General features: G+C 42.0%; 1 protein-coding gene across 1 annotated transcript in view; it reads right to left on the bottom strand.

Moving 5' to 3' along the window:
• Window positions 1–17,139, bottom strand: part of lrrc75a (leucine rich repeat containing 75A) — a 67,146-nt gene that overhangs the window by 19,817 nt on the left and 30,190 nt on the right. Inside the window, exon 3 of the mRNA XM_062419175.1 lies at window positions 1,202–1,314. Coding sequence (XP_062275159.1) covers window positions 1,202–1,314 — 113 coding nt within the window. The remainder of the gene's footprint in view (window positions 1–1,201; window positions 1,315–17,139) is intronic.

The following is a 17,139-nucleotide window of genomic DNA, read 5'->3' as shown; positions in this document are numbered from 1 at the left end:
TCAGTTTTGTTTACTGTGAAGATACTGACACATTCACCTGGGTCCATTATATCCAAACTGAACAGTTTGGATATACACACACACACACACTATTTGTCTGCAAATGGTCTGTTTTATCGGGGAGTGTGACGCCTGGTGTTCATGCTGACACCTGAGGAGGAGAGATTTTCATGTCCTACTGATCCTCCGTCCACACAGCAGTGGGAATCCTCTCGAAATGTATCTTGTTACAACGTCATTTTGATACCATCTGCTCCTACCAGGATGCATTTTATAGCAGGTCTGGATGGTTTCATGTTAGAATTAGGTTGCAGCAAATGTAACAAAACAGAGCCTTGAAATCCCCTCATAATGTTATTGATATTACTGATATATTTCAACAACCTTTCATTTAGAAAACCACCACAAATATGAATATTATGTTGTAAAGTACATCAGGTGAAATTGAATGGCCATGTCTACAAATGAGAAAATATACACTATATACTCAAAATATACTCATAATTCATAATAAATGTATAATCAAAATTGCTATGTCTGTTCTTTCCTTCTCTGAAAAATAAATGAATCCAAATGGCAATTTAAGGCAAGATGATTTAATTTACTGTTCTCTCCATGTTCTCTAGGCCAGCAAATTTCATGTAGACTGTCTTCTGATGTAGTAAACATTGAAAATGAAGGTGCCTACAAAACCAAATTGCATGTGTCTCACTTTAATTTTCTAAACCTATCATTTCCTTTCAGTTGTTGTTGAACGTGTTGATTTCCACTTCTTTCTTGGCCGTGTAAAATCCTAATTAAAGTAATATATCAAATTCATCCAAATTTGCATTTTCATTTGGTTGAAAACAAGGTTTCTACATAATGTTGCTGCAAAGTGGAAGAATCTGAAAGAAAGGTTGGTGTGGAAGTTTTAAATGTCACTAGAAATTAAAGAATAACAAATAAAGATACAGAAAGTAGAATTAAAAAGATGGATAACAGATAATAATAAGAAGAGAGAGAAGGGAACACAGAAGGAATTGATTTCATCTCCGACTGTGAGAGTAAGAAAATAAAGAGAGACATCAGTGGAAGTTTCCATGGCATCCAAAGGGGCAACAGATGATGACATACTGGTGACACACTGAGATGTTAACAAACTCAGAGACACATACTGTATCATCACCACACACACATACACACACACACAGATGCTCACCAGGCCTGAGGTTTCCTCTTGAGCAGACCCTGTCTCCGCCACTGAGAGTGGGGGCTGAGATGGTAGGTCAGCTGACGACAAACCTTCTCCATCGCCCCAAGAGAGTCGGCCTCCTATTGGACACACAGAAACAAAAGTTCACACAGACTATCAACACAATTACAGAGCAGCTGCTGAGGAAAACCTTCAGGTGGCCACACTGCAGGTCTTCAGCACTACAAGAACTGTGATGACAACAGCTAGTTGTAAGCTTCACTGGTATAGTATGCTTAACTGAATGGCATTTTTAAAAACATTTTTATCAGTTTTATGCAATTCACAGGAAAAATAAGCCTTAACTACATTTAAGAAGGCAACTGAGACATTATAGAACATAAATGTGAGATCATGTTTTTACAAAAAACTCATAAGAAATACAAATACTTTGTCTTTAAACAATACTGAAAACTTGTTTAAAAAAAAGTTAAAGATCGTGTAAAGTGAATTCAGACATTTTCTTCTAAACACATCAAATAGGTCATGAATGTATTTCTAAAAAATGTGTAAAAAGCATTTCAACCATTTAGATTTGAATTGTGGAGCTAGGCTTCAGGCAAACTGTGTTTCAACATTTCTGTGTTCAGGATTTAGTGGACAGGTCTGAAAATCACCACCGCGTTGGCATAAACCCGCCCCTGCTGCTGTAGCGGTATAAATACATTCAGCGCACACTACTACTACTACTACAGTCTACAGTTAGCCAGTTAGCTGAGTTAGCCGCCGAGCTAGCGGCAGAAAGCTCTCAGATGTAGCGTCCATGTTTCTGGTAGAGGTAGTGACTTTGATTGACAGGTGACACTTGGTAGGGGCGGGGTTTCAGCGAACTTGGCAGGCACTCCCACAGCGTTTGGGAGCAGAGAAAAAGGTTGATTTTTACACAACTTTGAAGCCTGATTTCATATATTTGGCGATTGTTTTAATCATTCAATTTTGGCAGGGTGGTTAACAACACATTTTTCTGTGGTATGTCAAACTCAGAACACATATTTATTTTTACTTTACACAGACTTTAAGCATGTCAAGGAAACTAATACATTTTAAGATAAATCATGGCAAATTAGAGTTGTGAAGTGTGAGCTTCCACAAATGTTTTGACCTATACTGTCTTCTCATCTCAAATATTACAAAAACTCCTTAATGTTAATGAACATAGAAACTCAGGACTCTCCAGGATAATGTAAAAAATCCTAAACCTAAAGGTTTATATTATGACCTCAATTATTTCAATTTTGTTGCTCAGAAACCACATTCTGTCTGTGATTTTGGTGGACGGCTTAGAATATTAAAATTCCCATGAGCCTCTGCAGCTGTCACTATTGAGAAGAAGCGAATCAGAACATAATGCGAAACCCCAAAACATGACAGGAATAGTTCCATTATAAGTGTATGATGTCATCACAAAAACAGTTCCATGACATGTGTATGATGTCATCACTTTGACCTCACAAACCACTTTGATCCCCCCTTTGATACTATACTGATTTAATGAATGTTTATGCATGTACATATCATGTACATGTATATATCTGTAAATTTCGATTACTCTCAGTTTCACCTGTTGATTTCGGTCAATTGAGAAATTTAATTTCAGTAAGTGATACACAACTGTGAGAAGGACTGTTACATCAGACACTATGGTTTCAAGAATAACTTCAGTAGTAAGGGGATCCTACACCTGGACCCACAACCTGATGTACACTATTTACAGCAGGACAATAAGAGGGAACAATGACCAACAGCTTGAAGAGTTAAGAACTCAGCTCAGAAGTGCAAGAGAACGATGTTCTTCTCAAGAGGAGAGGATCAATCAGATCTCAACCAAACTGGAGTCAGAGGAGAAAGAAAACCAGAAGCTCTGGGACCAGGTTGAGTATTTGACCAACGAGCTCCACAAAGATAGATTCCGGAGAGATGAACAGTATAAACTGTTCCAGCAAGACAAAGGCATACTTAACAAAGAGTTTGTCAATATGAAACGGCAAGGCAAAAAACTGGAGGAAGACTTGGTTGAGCAAATAAGCCAGAGAGAATTGTTGGAGTTGAAGGAGAGGGAACTGCGGGAAGAGTTAGAGATGCTCAATACTTCCTTCACTAACCTCTCTCAGCAATATGCTGTTGTCTACCAGGAATGCAACAACATAAAGCAGACGTATGATGCGGAAAAAGGGAAAAATCTCAAACAGTATCAGAACTTGAAGGTAGAGCAGGAAGCCCTCTGTCAGAAAATGGAGGAGATAACAAAAGATGCTACTGAGAAGGAGGAGACCCTGCGTATGGAGGTGGAGGACCTGAAATTTAAACTCCACCAAGAGGCCACAACAAACTGTGAGATGCAGAAAGCTGCAGGAGAGGAAAGAAGGACCTTCCGAAAACAAGTGGCCCAATTGATGGAAGCTCTGAAGAGCAAGTCCCCTGCAGTTTTGCAGGAACCAGAACTTGAGGAAGAGGGGTCCATCACCGTGGTACAGGAAATGGAACTTGAAGAAGAGGGGTCTATTACTGTGTTACAGGACTCCAAACTTGAAAAAGAGGGGTCCATTGTGTCACGAGACCCAGAACCTGTTGAACAGGCATCCATTGGTGTGTTACAGGACCCATATCTTGTGAAAGTTGAGTCCATCATTGTGTCTCAGGACTCAGAACATGTGGAAGCAGAGGCCATCGTGTCACGAGTCCCAGAGCCTGTGGAAGGGGAGTCAATCACTGAGTTACAGGACTCAGAAGTCCTGGAAGAAGCTGATGTCAGTGAGAAGAAAGCTGCGGAGACAAAGAAGAAGCCTTCTTTGTGGAAAAGAGCCCGTCACTTCTTGGGTTAAGAAAGAAAAGTAGAAGGAGAAGAGTGGAGCAAGAGTCCACAACCTTCAATGAGACAAGAGTTGTATAAGGGCAGCTAACAGTTTTATCCTTTTAGTCTTAGATTAAGTTAAATTACATTAGTAGTAGTATTTTTGGTTGTATTGTAAAATAAATTGTAGTTTTAGAGAAAAATGTATAAATGTAATATGTATATAAATACATATGTACACACACACACACACAGATACACACACACACACACACACATACTGAAACTGACCACCATCCTAAAAGCTAATGAACACCAAGCCAACAAACTACAAGCCAAAAGATGAGATAAAATGCATCTTTGGAGAAATTCAAATTGACACAGCGATACATTGGGGAAAAAAGTAGCATCACAAGGATGAAAGTGATAAAAATGAAATAAAATAAATCAATTAAATTAAATACTATATATAGTAAACAATCTCTGCGTATATAAATCTGCAATATATAAATGTGCAATATGCAAAAATTCCTGAGATTATATACACGTGTGCAGCATATGTGTTATATTTTCAGTACTTTGAAGTAGCATTGTAGTTCCATCAGCATCTGTGTCTAGTGGTTAGATTGTAGACTGTCAAATAAATACAGTAGAATTCTAGAATGCTTAGTTTTAGAAAAAAAGAAAAAGAATCCCTTTTTACTTTTAAACTTAACTTAAATTTAAACCAGCAACTTAATTTCACATCTAATAACTTTATAACTAAACATCTCCTCTCTGTGTGTCCTAATGCACGGATTTTATTGGCTGATTATCGTCACGTGAGAAGATCAAACTCAACCAAACTGTAGTCAGAGGAGAAAGAAAACCAGAAGCTCTGGGACCAGGTTGACTTGAGAGGTCTGCCTAAGCTCAACCATGTTCCTGAACCCCTCCTGTGTAATAACGTAATAAGTTAGCATGATGCTAATGCTAATGCTATGACGCAGGATTAGAGTTCCCATTCTTGATTAAAACAACCTGATCTCACAGAAACACGTGAAATGACCATGACCTCTTAACACAGGATTCTGTGGTGGAGGCACGTAATGTGTTAAATTTACACATACCACTGCAACAATACCAATGTAAAGTCAATTATGATCTTCTGTCTTTTTTCACATTACGTGCCACCACCACGGGATTCAGTGTTAAGAGGCTGTGGTCATTTCACGTATTTCTGTGAGATCACGTTAGATTAAAAGTTCTGTTTTCACAACTTTTCTCTCTTTGTTGTGTACTTACCAGCAATGCCTGCAAATTATGACTGCTTCTTTGTTTTTTAAATTATGAATAGTTACGTTATGTCTGTGCTCTGGCTATACTGATCATAACATAAAAGCATATAATGTTATAACAGTGTATGTATAGGTGTCAGAAAACATCTGCACATGTATGCAGTGGTGTATTCAGATCCTTTGAAAAGTACCAATACAGCAATGTAAAAAATTATCCTTTACAAGTAAAAGTCACACTACAGTCAAAATAAATATAATTTTAAGTCATTTAAGTTCTAATTGTTTTTTTACTCCAACATACAGTGACAACATAAGACTGAAAGCAAAGGTAACAGAATAGACATCAAAATATATATTGTTTGACTTATATTAATTTATGCACTACTGTATGTTACTCTTGTACTGTATTCTCTCTATTGTTTAATGTCGCTCATCACTGTACTATTGTAAATATGTGTGCCTCTGTCTTGTTTTGTTTTTTATGATAATGTTACCCATCAGTGAGGCCCTGGTCTTTCTATTTTGGTTGGCCAGCGACACTTCCTATCTTGTTGCAGCCAGAGCTTTTGATATGCCCTAAGCTACTGTGCACCGTGCAGTCCATAAGACAAACAGAATGTTATAGTTCATAAGTTTGGACGCTCACAACGTTATCTTTTTCGTTATAGTTATCGTTCTTAGTGTGGGCGGCCCTTTACAGACCTATAACAAAATCCAGATCCAACCTTTCTGTATTTTACTGGTGTATAGGATGCACTAGTGTATAAGATGCACCCCACTTTTAAATGAACATGTTTTTATCAAAGGTGTGTCTTATTTATTGTTTTTTATGGTAATTATGTAAATGTAAAATCTTGATAGAATATTGTCTATGGTTTATCATGCATCACTTATCCCTTATTTAGATATTTTATGATATAACCATCAATACAGGCTATTCTGGAAAAGAGCAAGAGCAATAAGTGATGACTTGATATAATAAATGTGATTTAGAGGATTTATTGCAAACTTGGCCTTCTAAAAATATGGATAAAGTGTGGTTGAAATGTATGTGGTACAAGAAAATCATTCAACAGAGCTTAGTGTTCAGTCATCCATCAATCATACAGCACATAAGCCAAGGAAAAAATAACAATCCAATGTAAACGTGAAATGTGAAATGTAAGTAGTGACAGGTATGTATTTTGTATTCAGGTATATAACGTGTATATGGTTTTGATGCTGTCAGTCATAATCGCAGGGTTGTAAAAAGGAATAAGGAAAGGGAAACGTCAAGTTAGACATACAATATCACAGAGTAAGACAGAGCAATGAAGTGTTGCAGCAGCAATAGACGGCAGAAAGATACAAGGATATAATTAAAGAATTTGAGGACCAATGGAGCAAAGAATTAGCACACGCCTTCTCTCAACGCCAACTTTCTGACATGACAGGACACACATACACACCTCTCCCATCCCTGACTAACTGCTCCACAACAGCTCTGACGACACACCCATCATCATACAACCTGATCATGATTTGGACTGTTTGCTTGGCATAAAAGAAAGCAAATCATAGGATCAAAACAAAACCTGTTAGTACTTTATGTTCTCCGCTTATCAGTATCAACAGTTGTGGCTCTGGAGGTTGTGACTTAAATGTGGAGAAAACTTAGAAAGCTGATGTTAACATGTAAAGCTTCTTGGATTGCAAGGGCATGAGAATTGTTCATATGAATGTGGGTAGTATTGAATTCACAATGGACTATATTAAAGTCTTTGTGCAGCAAAGTGACCCTGACATTTTTGTGTTTTCTGAAACGTGTTTATCGAACAAAGTTGAAAATCCTGGTATTTGTCTTGATAACTGTAGTTTTTTTCGATGTGATCGGACTATAATTCATATTACGTATTGCTTATCTGTTCTTATTTGCTATTTCTATTTGCTGATGATGTTTATTGTTTCTTATATTTTTTAATTGTATAATAATCAGGGTGTCCATGTAAAAGAGAACTTGCTCTGAATGGCCTACAATGTATACATAAAGGTTTGAATGAATCAATGAAACACATGCAAGGCTGGGGAACTCTACACACTGTGTTGAAGTCTGTAGTCACTCTCTATTTGCTACCTGGAGAGCTACATTTCATTCACTTCGTGCCATTATGCCATTGAAGTGTATGTTCACATACTCAAACATTCATATAATAGGATGAAGAATGTTACCATGTACACTTATTTTCTATTATTTTCTCTTATGCTCCCTCCCCCCTCAACTGACAGACTGTAAATTACAGTTGTGACATTACGTCTCTTGGTTGTGACACAAAATAATGACGAACCATAAATGTACGACATCTGTTTACTACTTTGTATAGAGAACCCTACTGAGTTTTCATCACAGTGAACGAGGAAGCAATTTCAGACACAGCTACACAATTACTGATACACTGCCTCAGCTGTACCCATCTGCCTCAATGTCACCACAATCTCTGCTGTACCATAACTGCATATATGTATGTGTGTGTGTGTGTGTGTGTGTGTGTGTGTGTGTGTGTGTGTGTGTGTGTGTGTGTGTGTGTGAGGTTTCCACCATTTAAAATGCATTTATTCAGGAGGTGAGTCAGGTTTGCTGGTCCCCGTATCCAGTCTAAAACAGATGGCAAGGGGAAGAAGTGATATAAACAAAGACATTCAGTGTTTCTTAAACTGTGAGGTACCACACTGTGTTATTCAGGCCAGTGTTTGTATTTTGGGCCAACTTGGCAACAAACTGAAGGGTAAAAGTTGGATAGCAAAGCAGAAAATCAATTTTCTAGCAGAAAGCATTTGTGAAAGTCAATGAATGAATAGACAGAGGGAAGCCGAGAAAAAGTTCCTCCATTTCGTTTGCTGCCAAATGAATTTCTCATTTTTCAAACTAAATGAAGCGATAATGGTTTGCACTGAGACATTGTGAAGATGTTCTTGTAAATGTATGTGTGTGGTCAGAAGTTGCAAAGTTGAGAAAACTTGGTATTCATGATGTAAATTGACATTTTTAGATTCATAGTCAGCCAATTTTTCATATTTCTCTATCATGCCGGCCATTTCTACACTTAGTGAAGACACTCTAACTTATTTATCTTTCTTTTATTTATGTGCTGTCACTTAAAGCTGCACTAATCCATATTTTTACGTAAACAATGGAGGTGGAATGAGAAAGGGGATGCTAGTTGTGACAAAATCTGCACTTCCACTAACTCTACCGAAAAAAATCAAATCTATTGAATGTACTGAGTCTGCATAGTCCAATAAATCTAAGATAAGTCTGATAGTACTTCTAATATAAGTCTTTAATAAAGCTTGTGATTTCAGCAACAATATGATTAAGCCATAAGCCATGGCTAAGATTTTATAATCAACTGTTAGAAAAGTAATATCTTTACGTTTTATAATTTTCTCTCTTCGTCTGATCAATACATTCTCTGTACAAATAAGGGGTTTTGAAGAAGATCCCAAAAATAAATACAATACTCAACAGAAAGACTATCAGTCCCTGTTGATTTTTCATTTTTCATTGAGAAAAGACCTGTTTTAATTTCATTTATTGTTATACAGGAATCAAACCCTAACCCATTTCAAGAACCTCATAAATAACAAGAAATGTGTTTGTGATTTTACTGATAAAACTTTCACTCGGGCAACAATTGAATTCAGATGTACACAAATTAGCATAAAAGGAGGAGACATCGTTGGAAATTAATATGAACTTTTTTCACATGAACATACACTGATGTGAAGCACCGTCATGGCATCTCTAAATGTCAAAGCAGGAACAGCACAGGTGTAATTAATTACATAAACAACGGCTTCCTTCAACTTTTTTGTGTTGTCCCAAAGTGGCCAATTAGGTTCAGTATGTGCTGGTCCTGAAATAGCTTAAGTGCTAGATGGATTGTCATGAAACTTTGTACAGACTCTCATGTTCCCCTGAGGATGACTCCTGATGATTTTGGTGGTTTCTGCCAGTACCATCATAAGATTCACATTTGCTGCTTTGAAATGTCTGTATTTCTGTTGGATAAATTGTTTTCGCTACACGCATTCATGTTCTCTACTGAATGAATTGTAGTGACTTTGGTGAAACCGTAACATTTTAGCATGCTAACATACGATGATGAACACTGTAAACATTATAGTTCATGCACACATTAGTATTATAATTTTTGAGAATGTTAGCATGCTGACGTTAGCATTCGGCTTAAAGCATTGCGGTGCGTAAGTGCAAATCTGCTGGCATAGTTTGTTAAGCTATGGATGCATTTATTGATTTGCTCTATTCTAATTTATATGCATTTTTCTTTGGAAGATCCAATAATTACCCAATAATTATTTGTTACAGCAGGCCACACCCCTCACTTCCTAAAACAGACTTTTCTAGCTTACTTGTTGTTTTTTTGTCACATACAGGCACAAATGAATGAATGAATGGAGCTTTAAATTAGAGTTGTGAAGCGTGAGGGGTCGCAACTTCCAGACATTTTTTGATCTATACTGTCTTCCCATTTCAAATATTAAACAAACTCCTTAATGTTAATTTACATAGAAACTCAGGACTCTCCCGGATAATGAAAACTACCCCTAAAAGGTTTATATTATGACTTCAATGATTTCCAATTTCAAATTTAAATCAGAGCATAATTCGAAACCCCAAAACTTGACAGCAATAGTTCCATTATAAGTGTATGATGTCATCACAAGAAATAGTTCCATGACATGTGTATGATGTCATCACTTTGATCTCACAAACCAAAGCCCTATAAAAGGAATAGTTCCATGACATGTGTATGATGTCATCACTTTGATCTCACAAACCAAAGCCCTATAAAAGGAATAGTTCCATGAAATGTGTATGATGTCATCACTTTGACCTCACAAATCAAAGCCCTATAAAAGGAATAGTTCCATGATGTGTATGATGTCATCACTTTGACCTCACAAATCAAAGCCCTATAAAAGGAATAGTTCCATGACATGTGTATGATGTCATCACTTTGATCCCCCAAGCATCAAAACTGTACTGATTTAACAAATGTTTATGCATGTAATCTGTTGATTTCCATTACTCTTAACGAACAATTTCACCTGTTGATTTCGGGCAATTGAGAAATTTAATTTCAGTAAGTGATAAACAACTGTGAGACAGACTGCAACACCAGACACAATGGTTTCAAGAATAACTTCAGTAGTAAGGGGATCCTACACCTGGACCCACAACCTGATGTACATTATTTACAGCAGGACAATAAGATGGAACAATGACCAACAGCTTGAGGAGTTAAGAACTCAGCTCAGAAGGGCAACAGAACAATGTTCTTCTCAAGAGGAGAGGATCAATCAGATCTCAACCAAACTGGAGTCAGAGGAGAAAGAAAACCAGAAGCTCTGGGAACAGGTTGAGTATTTGACCAAGGAGCTCCACAAAGAGAGATTGGGGAGACAGGAAGAAAATACACGGTTCCAGCAAGACAAAGGCATACTTAACAACGAGTTTGTCCATATGAAGCGGCATGGCAAAAAACTGGAGGAAGACTTGACTGAGCAAATAAGCCAGAGAGAATTGTTGGAGGTGAGGGAGAGGGAACTGCGGGAAGAGTTAGAGATGCTCAATACTTCCTTCAATAACCTCTCTCAGCAATACGCTGTTGTCTACCAGGAAAGCAGCAACATAAAGCAGACGTATGATGTGGAAAAAGAGAAAAATCTAGTACAGATTTTGTACAATTCTTCCAAGGCTTCAAAATACAAGGAGCAGTATCAGAACCTGAAGGTGGAGCAAGAAGCCCTCTGTCAGAAAATGGAGGAGATAACAAAAGATGCTGCTGAGAAGGAGGAGACCCTGCGTATGGAGGTGGAGGACCTGAAATTTAAACTCCACCAAGAGGCCACAACAAATTGTGAGCTACAGAAAGTTGCGGGAGAGGAAAGAGAGACCCTCCGAAAACAAGTGGCCCAATTAATGGAAGCTCTGAAGAGAAAGTCCCCTGCAGTTTTACAGGAACCAGAACCTGTGGAAAAGGAATCGTTTACCGTGGTACAGGACTCAGAACTTAAGGAAGAGGAGTCCAACGCCGTGGTTCAGGACTCAGAACTTGAGGAAGAGGGATCCATCACTGTGGTACAGGACTCAGAACATGAGGAAAAGGAATCCATCGCTATGGTACAGGACTCAGAACTTGAGGAAGAGCAGTCCATCGCGTTGGTACAGGACTCAGAACTTGATGAAGAGGAGTCCCACGCCGTGGTGCAGGACTCAGAACTTGAGGAAGAGGAGTTCATCGCCGTGGTACAGGACTCAGAACTTGAGGAAGAGGAGTCCATCGCTGTGGTACAGGACTCAGAACTTCAGGAAGAGGAGTCCATCGTTGTCGTACAGGACTCAGAACTTGATGAAGAGGAGTCCCACGCCATGGTACAAGACTCAGAACTTGAGGAAGAGGGATCCATCGCTGTGGTACAGGACTCAGAACTTGAGGAAGAGGAGTCCCACGCCGTGGTACAGGACTCAGAAGTTGAGGAAGAGGAGTCCATCGCTGTGCCACAGGACTCAGAACTTGAGGAAGAGGGATCCATCGCTGTGGTACAGGACTCAGAACTTGAGGAAGAGCAGTCCATCGCTGTGGTACAGGACTCAGAACTTGATGAAGAGGAGTCCCACGCCGTGGTGCAGGACTCAGAACTTGAGGAAGAGGAGTTCATCGCCGTGGTACAGGACTCAGAACTTGAGGAAGAGGAGTCCATCGCTGTGGTACAGGACTCAGAACTTCAGGAAGAGGAGTCCATCGTTGTCGTACAGGACTCAGAACTTGATGAAGAGGAGTCCCACGCCATGGTACAAGACTCAGAACTTGAGGAAGAGGGATCCATCGCTGTGGTACAGGACTCAGAACTTGAGGAAGAGGAGTCCCACGCCGTGGTACAGGACTCAGAAGTTGAGGAAGAGGAGTCCATCGCTGTGCCACAGGACTCAGAACTTGAGGAAGAGGGATCCATCGCTGTGGTACAGGACTCAGAAGTTGAGGAAGAGGAGTCCATCGCTGTGGCACAGGACTCAGAAGTTGAGGAAGAGGAGTCCATCGCTGTGGTACAGGACTCAGAACTTGAGCATAAGGGGTCCATCGCTGTGGTACAGTACTCAGAACTTGTGGAAGAGGATTCCCACACCGTGGTACAGGACTCAGAATTTGAGGAGGAGGATTCCCACGCCGTAGTACAGGACTCAGAATTTGAGGAAAAGGAGTCCATCGCTGTGGTTCAGGACTCAGAACTTGAGGAAGATGAGTCCATCGCTGTGGTACAGGACTCAGAAGTTGAGGAAGAGGAGTCCATCACTGTGGTACAGTACTCAGAACTTAAGGAAGAGGGATCCATCGCTGTTGTACAGGACTCAGAACTTAAGGAAGAAGAGTCTTTCGCTGTGATACAGGACTCAGAACGTGAGGAAAAGAAGTCCCACGCCATGGTACAGGACTCAGAATTTGAGGAAGAGGGATCCATCGCTGTGGTACAGGACTCAGAACTTAAGGAAGAGAAGTCCCACGCCGTGGTAAAGGACTCAGAACTTGAGGAAGAGGAGTCCATCGCTGTGGTACAGGACTCAGAGGTTGAGGAAGAGGAGTCAATCGCTGTGGTACAGTACTCAGAACTTGAGGAAGAGGAGTCCATCGCTGTGGTACAGTACTCAGAACTTGAGGAAGAGGATTCCCACGCCGTGGTACAGGACTCAGAATTTGAGGAAGAGGAGTCCATCGCCATGGTACAGGACTCAGAATTTGAGGAAGAGGAGTCCCACGCCGTGGTACAGTACTCAGAACTTGAGGAAGAGGAGTCCATCGTTGTGGTACAGGACTCAGAACTTGAGGAAGAGGAATCCATAGCTGTGGTAAAGGACTCAGAACTTGAGGAAGAGGAGTTCATCGCTGTGGTACAGGACTCAGGACTTGAGGAAGAGGAGTCCCACGCCGTGGTACAGGACTCAGAACTTGAGGAAGAGGGATCCATAGCTGTGGTACAGGACTCGGAACTTGAGGAAGAGGAGTCCATCGCTGTGCCACAGGACTCAGAACTTGAGGAAGAGGGATCCATCGCTGTGGTACAGGACTCAGAAGTTGAGGAAGAGGAGTCCATCGCTGTGGCACAGGACTCAGAAGTTGAGGAAGAGGAGTCCATCGCTGTGGTACAGGACTCAGAACTTGAGCATAAGGGGTCCATCGCTGTGGTACAGTACTCAGAACTTGTGGAAGAGGATTCCCACGCCGTGGTACAGGACTCAGAATTTGAGGAGGAGGATTCCCACGCCGTAGTACAGGACTCAGAATTTGAGGAAGAGGAGACCATCGCCGTGGTTCAGGACTCAGAACTTGAGGAAGAGGAGTCCATCGCCGTGGTTCAGGACTCAGAACTTGAGGAAGAGGAGTCCATCGCTGTGGTACAGGACTCAGAAGTTGAGGAAGAGGAGTCCCACGCTGTGGTACAGTACTCAGAACTTAAGGAAGAGGGATTCATCGCTGTGGTACAGGACTCAGAATTTGAGGAAGAGGAGTCAATCGCTGTGGTTCAGGACTCAGAACTTGAGGAAGAGGATTCCCACGCCGTGGTACAGGACTCAGAATTTGAGGAAGAGGAGTCCATCGCCGTGGTTCAGGACTCAGAACTTGAGGAAGAGGAGTCCCACACCGTGGTACAGAACTCAGAACTTGAGGAAGAGGAGTCCATCGCTGTGGTACAGGACTCAGAATTTGAGGAAGAGGAGTCCATCGCTGTGGTACAGGACTCAGAACTTGAGGAAGAGGAGTCCATCACTGTGGTACAGGACTCAGAACTTAAGGAAGAGGGATTCATCGCTGTGGTACAGGACTCAGAACTTAAGGAAGAGGGTTCCAATGCTGTTGTACAGGACTCAGAACTTAAGGAAGAGGGATTCATCGCTGTGGTACAGGACTCAGAACTTAAGGAAGAGGGTTCCAATGCTGTTGTACAGGACTCAGAACTTGAGGAAGAGGAGTCCATCGCTGTGGTACAGTACTCAGAATTTGAGGAAGAGGAGTCCATCGTCGTGGTACAGGATTCAGAATTTGAGGAAGAGGAGTCCATCGCCGTGGTTCAGGACTCAGAACTTGAGGAAGAGGAGTCCATCGCTGTGGTACAGGACTCAGAACTTGAGGAAGAGGTGTCCATCGCTGTGGTAGAGGACTCAGGAATTGAGGAAGAGGAGTCCCACGCTGTGGTACAGGACTCAGAAATTGAAGACAAGGGATCCATCGCTGTGGTAAAGGACTCAGAACTTGAGGAAGAAGAGTTCGACGCCGTGGTGCAGGACTCAGAACTTGAGGAAGAGGAGTCCATCGCTGTGGTACAGGACTCAGAACTTGAGGAAGAGGAGTCCATCGCTGTGGTACAGGACTCAGAAGTTGAGGAAGAGGAGTCCCACGCCGTGGTAAAGGACTCAGAACTTGAGGAAGAGGGATCCATAGCTGTGGTACAGGACTCAGAACTTAAGGAAGAGGGATTCATCGCTGTGGTACAGGACTCAGAACTTAAGGAAGAGGGTTCCAATGCTGTTGTACAGGACTCAGAACTTGAGGAAGAGGAGTCCATCGCTGTGGTACAGGACTCAGAAGTTGAGGAAGAGGAGTCCCACGCCGTGGTAAAGGACTCAGAACTTAAGGAAGAGGGTTCCAATGCTGTTGTACAGGACTCAGAACTTAAGGAAGAGGGATTCATCGCTGTGGTACAGGACTCAGAACTTAAGGAAGAGGGTTCCAATGCTGTTGTACAGGACTCAGAACTTGAGGAAGAGGAGTCCATCGCTGTGGTACAGTACTCAGAATTTGAGGAAGAGGAGTCCATCGTCGTGGTACAGGATTCAGAATTTGAGGAAGAGGAGTCCATCGCCGTGGTTCAGGACTCAGAACTTGAGGAAGAGGAGTCCATCGCTGTGGTACAGGACTCAGAACTTGAGGAAGAGGTGTCCATCGCTGTGGTAGAGGACTCAGGAATTGAGGAAGAGGAGTCCCACGCTGTGGTACAGGACTCAGAAATTGAAGACAAGGGATCCATCGCTGTGGTAAAGGACTCAGAACTTGAGGAAGAAGAGTTCGACGCCGTGGTGCAGGACTCAGAACTTGAGGAAGAGGAGTCCATCGCTGTGGTACAGGACTCAGAACTTGAGGAAGAGGAGTCCATCGCTGTGGTACAGGACTCAGAAGTTGAGGAAGAGGAGTCCCACGCCGTGGTAAAGGACTCAGAACTTGAGGAAGAGGGATCCATAGCTGTGGTACAGGACTCAGAACTTGAGGAAGAGGAGTCCATTGCTGTGGTACAGGATTCAGAACCTGAGGAAGAGGGATCCATCGCTCTGGTACAGGACTCAGAACTTGAGGAACAGGAGTCCATCGCTGTGGTACAGGACTCAGAACTTGAGGAAGAGGATTCCCACGCCGTGGTACAGGACTCAGAATTTGAGGAAGAGGAGACCATCGCCGTGGTTCAGGACTCAGAACTTGAGGAAGAGGAGTCAATCGCTGTGGTACAGGACTCAGAACTTAAGGAAGAGGGATTCATTGCTGTGGTACAGGACTCAGAACTTGAGGAAGAGGAGTCAATCGCTGTGGTACAGGACTCAGAACTTGAGGAAGAGGTGTCCATCGCTGTGGTAGAGTACTCAGGAATTGAGGAAGAGGATTCCCACGCCGTGGTACAGGACTCAGAAATTGAAGAAAAGGGATCCATCGCTGTGGTACAGGACTCAGAACTTGAGGAAGAGGAGTCCATCGCTGTGGTACAGTACTCAGAACTTGAGGAAGAGGGATCCATCGCTGTGTTACAGGACTCTAAACTTGAAGAAGAGGTGTCCATCATTGTGTCAAAAGACCCAGAACCTGTTGAAGAGGAGACAATTGGTGTGTTACAGGACCCACAACTTGCGGTAGAGGAGTCCATCATCGTATTACAGGACCCATATCCTGTGGAAGTTGAGTCCATCATTGTGTCACAGGACCCAGAGCCTGTGGAAGAGGGGTCAATCATTGAGGTATGGGACTCAGAACATGTGGAAGCAGAGGCCATTATTACGTCACGAGTCTCAGAGCCTGTGGAAGGAGAGTCAATCACTGAGTTACAGGACTCAGAAGTCCTGAAAGAAGCTGATGTCAGTGAGAAGAAAGATGCAGAGAAAAAGAAAAAGCCTCCTTTGTGGAAAAGAGCCTGTCACTTCTTGGGTTTGGAGGAGTCCCACGCGGTGGTGCAGGACTCAGAACTTGAGGAAGAGGAGTCCCAAACGGTGGTACAGGACTCAGAACTTGAGGAAGAGGGATCCATCGCTGTGGTACAGGAAATTGAACTTGAAGAAGAGGGGTCCATCCCTGTGTTACAGGACTCTAAACTTGAAGAAGAGGGGCCCATCATTGTGTCACAGGACCCAGAGCCTGTGGAAGAGGGGTCAATCATTGAGGTATTGGAATCAGAACATGTAGAAGCAGAGGCCATTATTACGTCACGAGTCCCAGAGCCTGTGGAAGGGGAGTCAATCACTGAGTTACAGGACTCAGAAGTCCTGAAAGAAGCTGATGTCAGTGAGAAGAAAGCTGCAGAGAAAAAGAAGAAGCCTTCTTTGTTGAAAAGAGCCCGGCACTTCTTGGGTTTAAAGGAGTCCCACGCTGGGGTACAGGACTCAGAACTTGAGGAAGAGGAGTCCCACGCCGTGGTACAAAACTCAGGACTTGATGAAGAGGAGTCCATCGCCGTGGTACAGGACTCAGAACTTGAGGAAGAGGAGTCCATCGCCGTAGTACAGGACTCAGAACTTGAGGAAG

This window comes from Scomber scombrus, chromosome 5 (assembly GCF_963691925.1).
Source record: "Scomber scombrus chromosome 5, fScoSco1.1, whole genome shotgun sequence".
Classification (NCBI taxonomy): Eukaryota; Metazoa; Chordata; class Actinopteri; order Scombriformes; family Scombridae; genus Scomber; species Scomber scombrus.
This window is presented reverse-complemented; position numbering and strand designations above follow the sequence as displayed.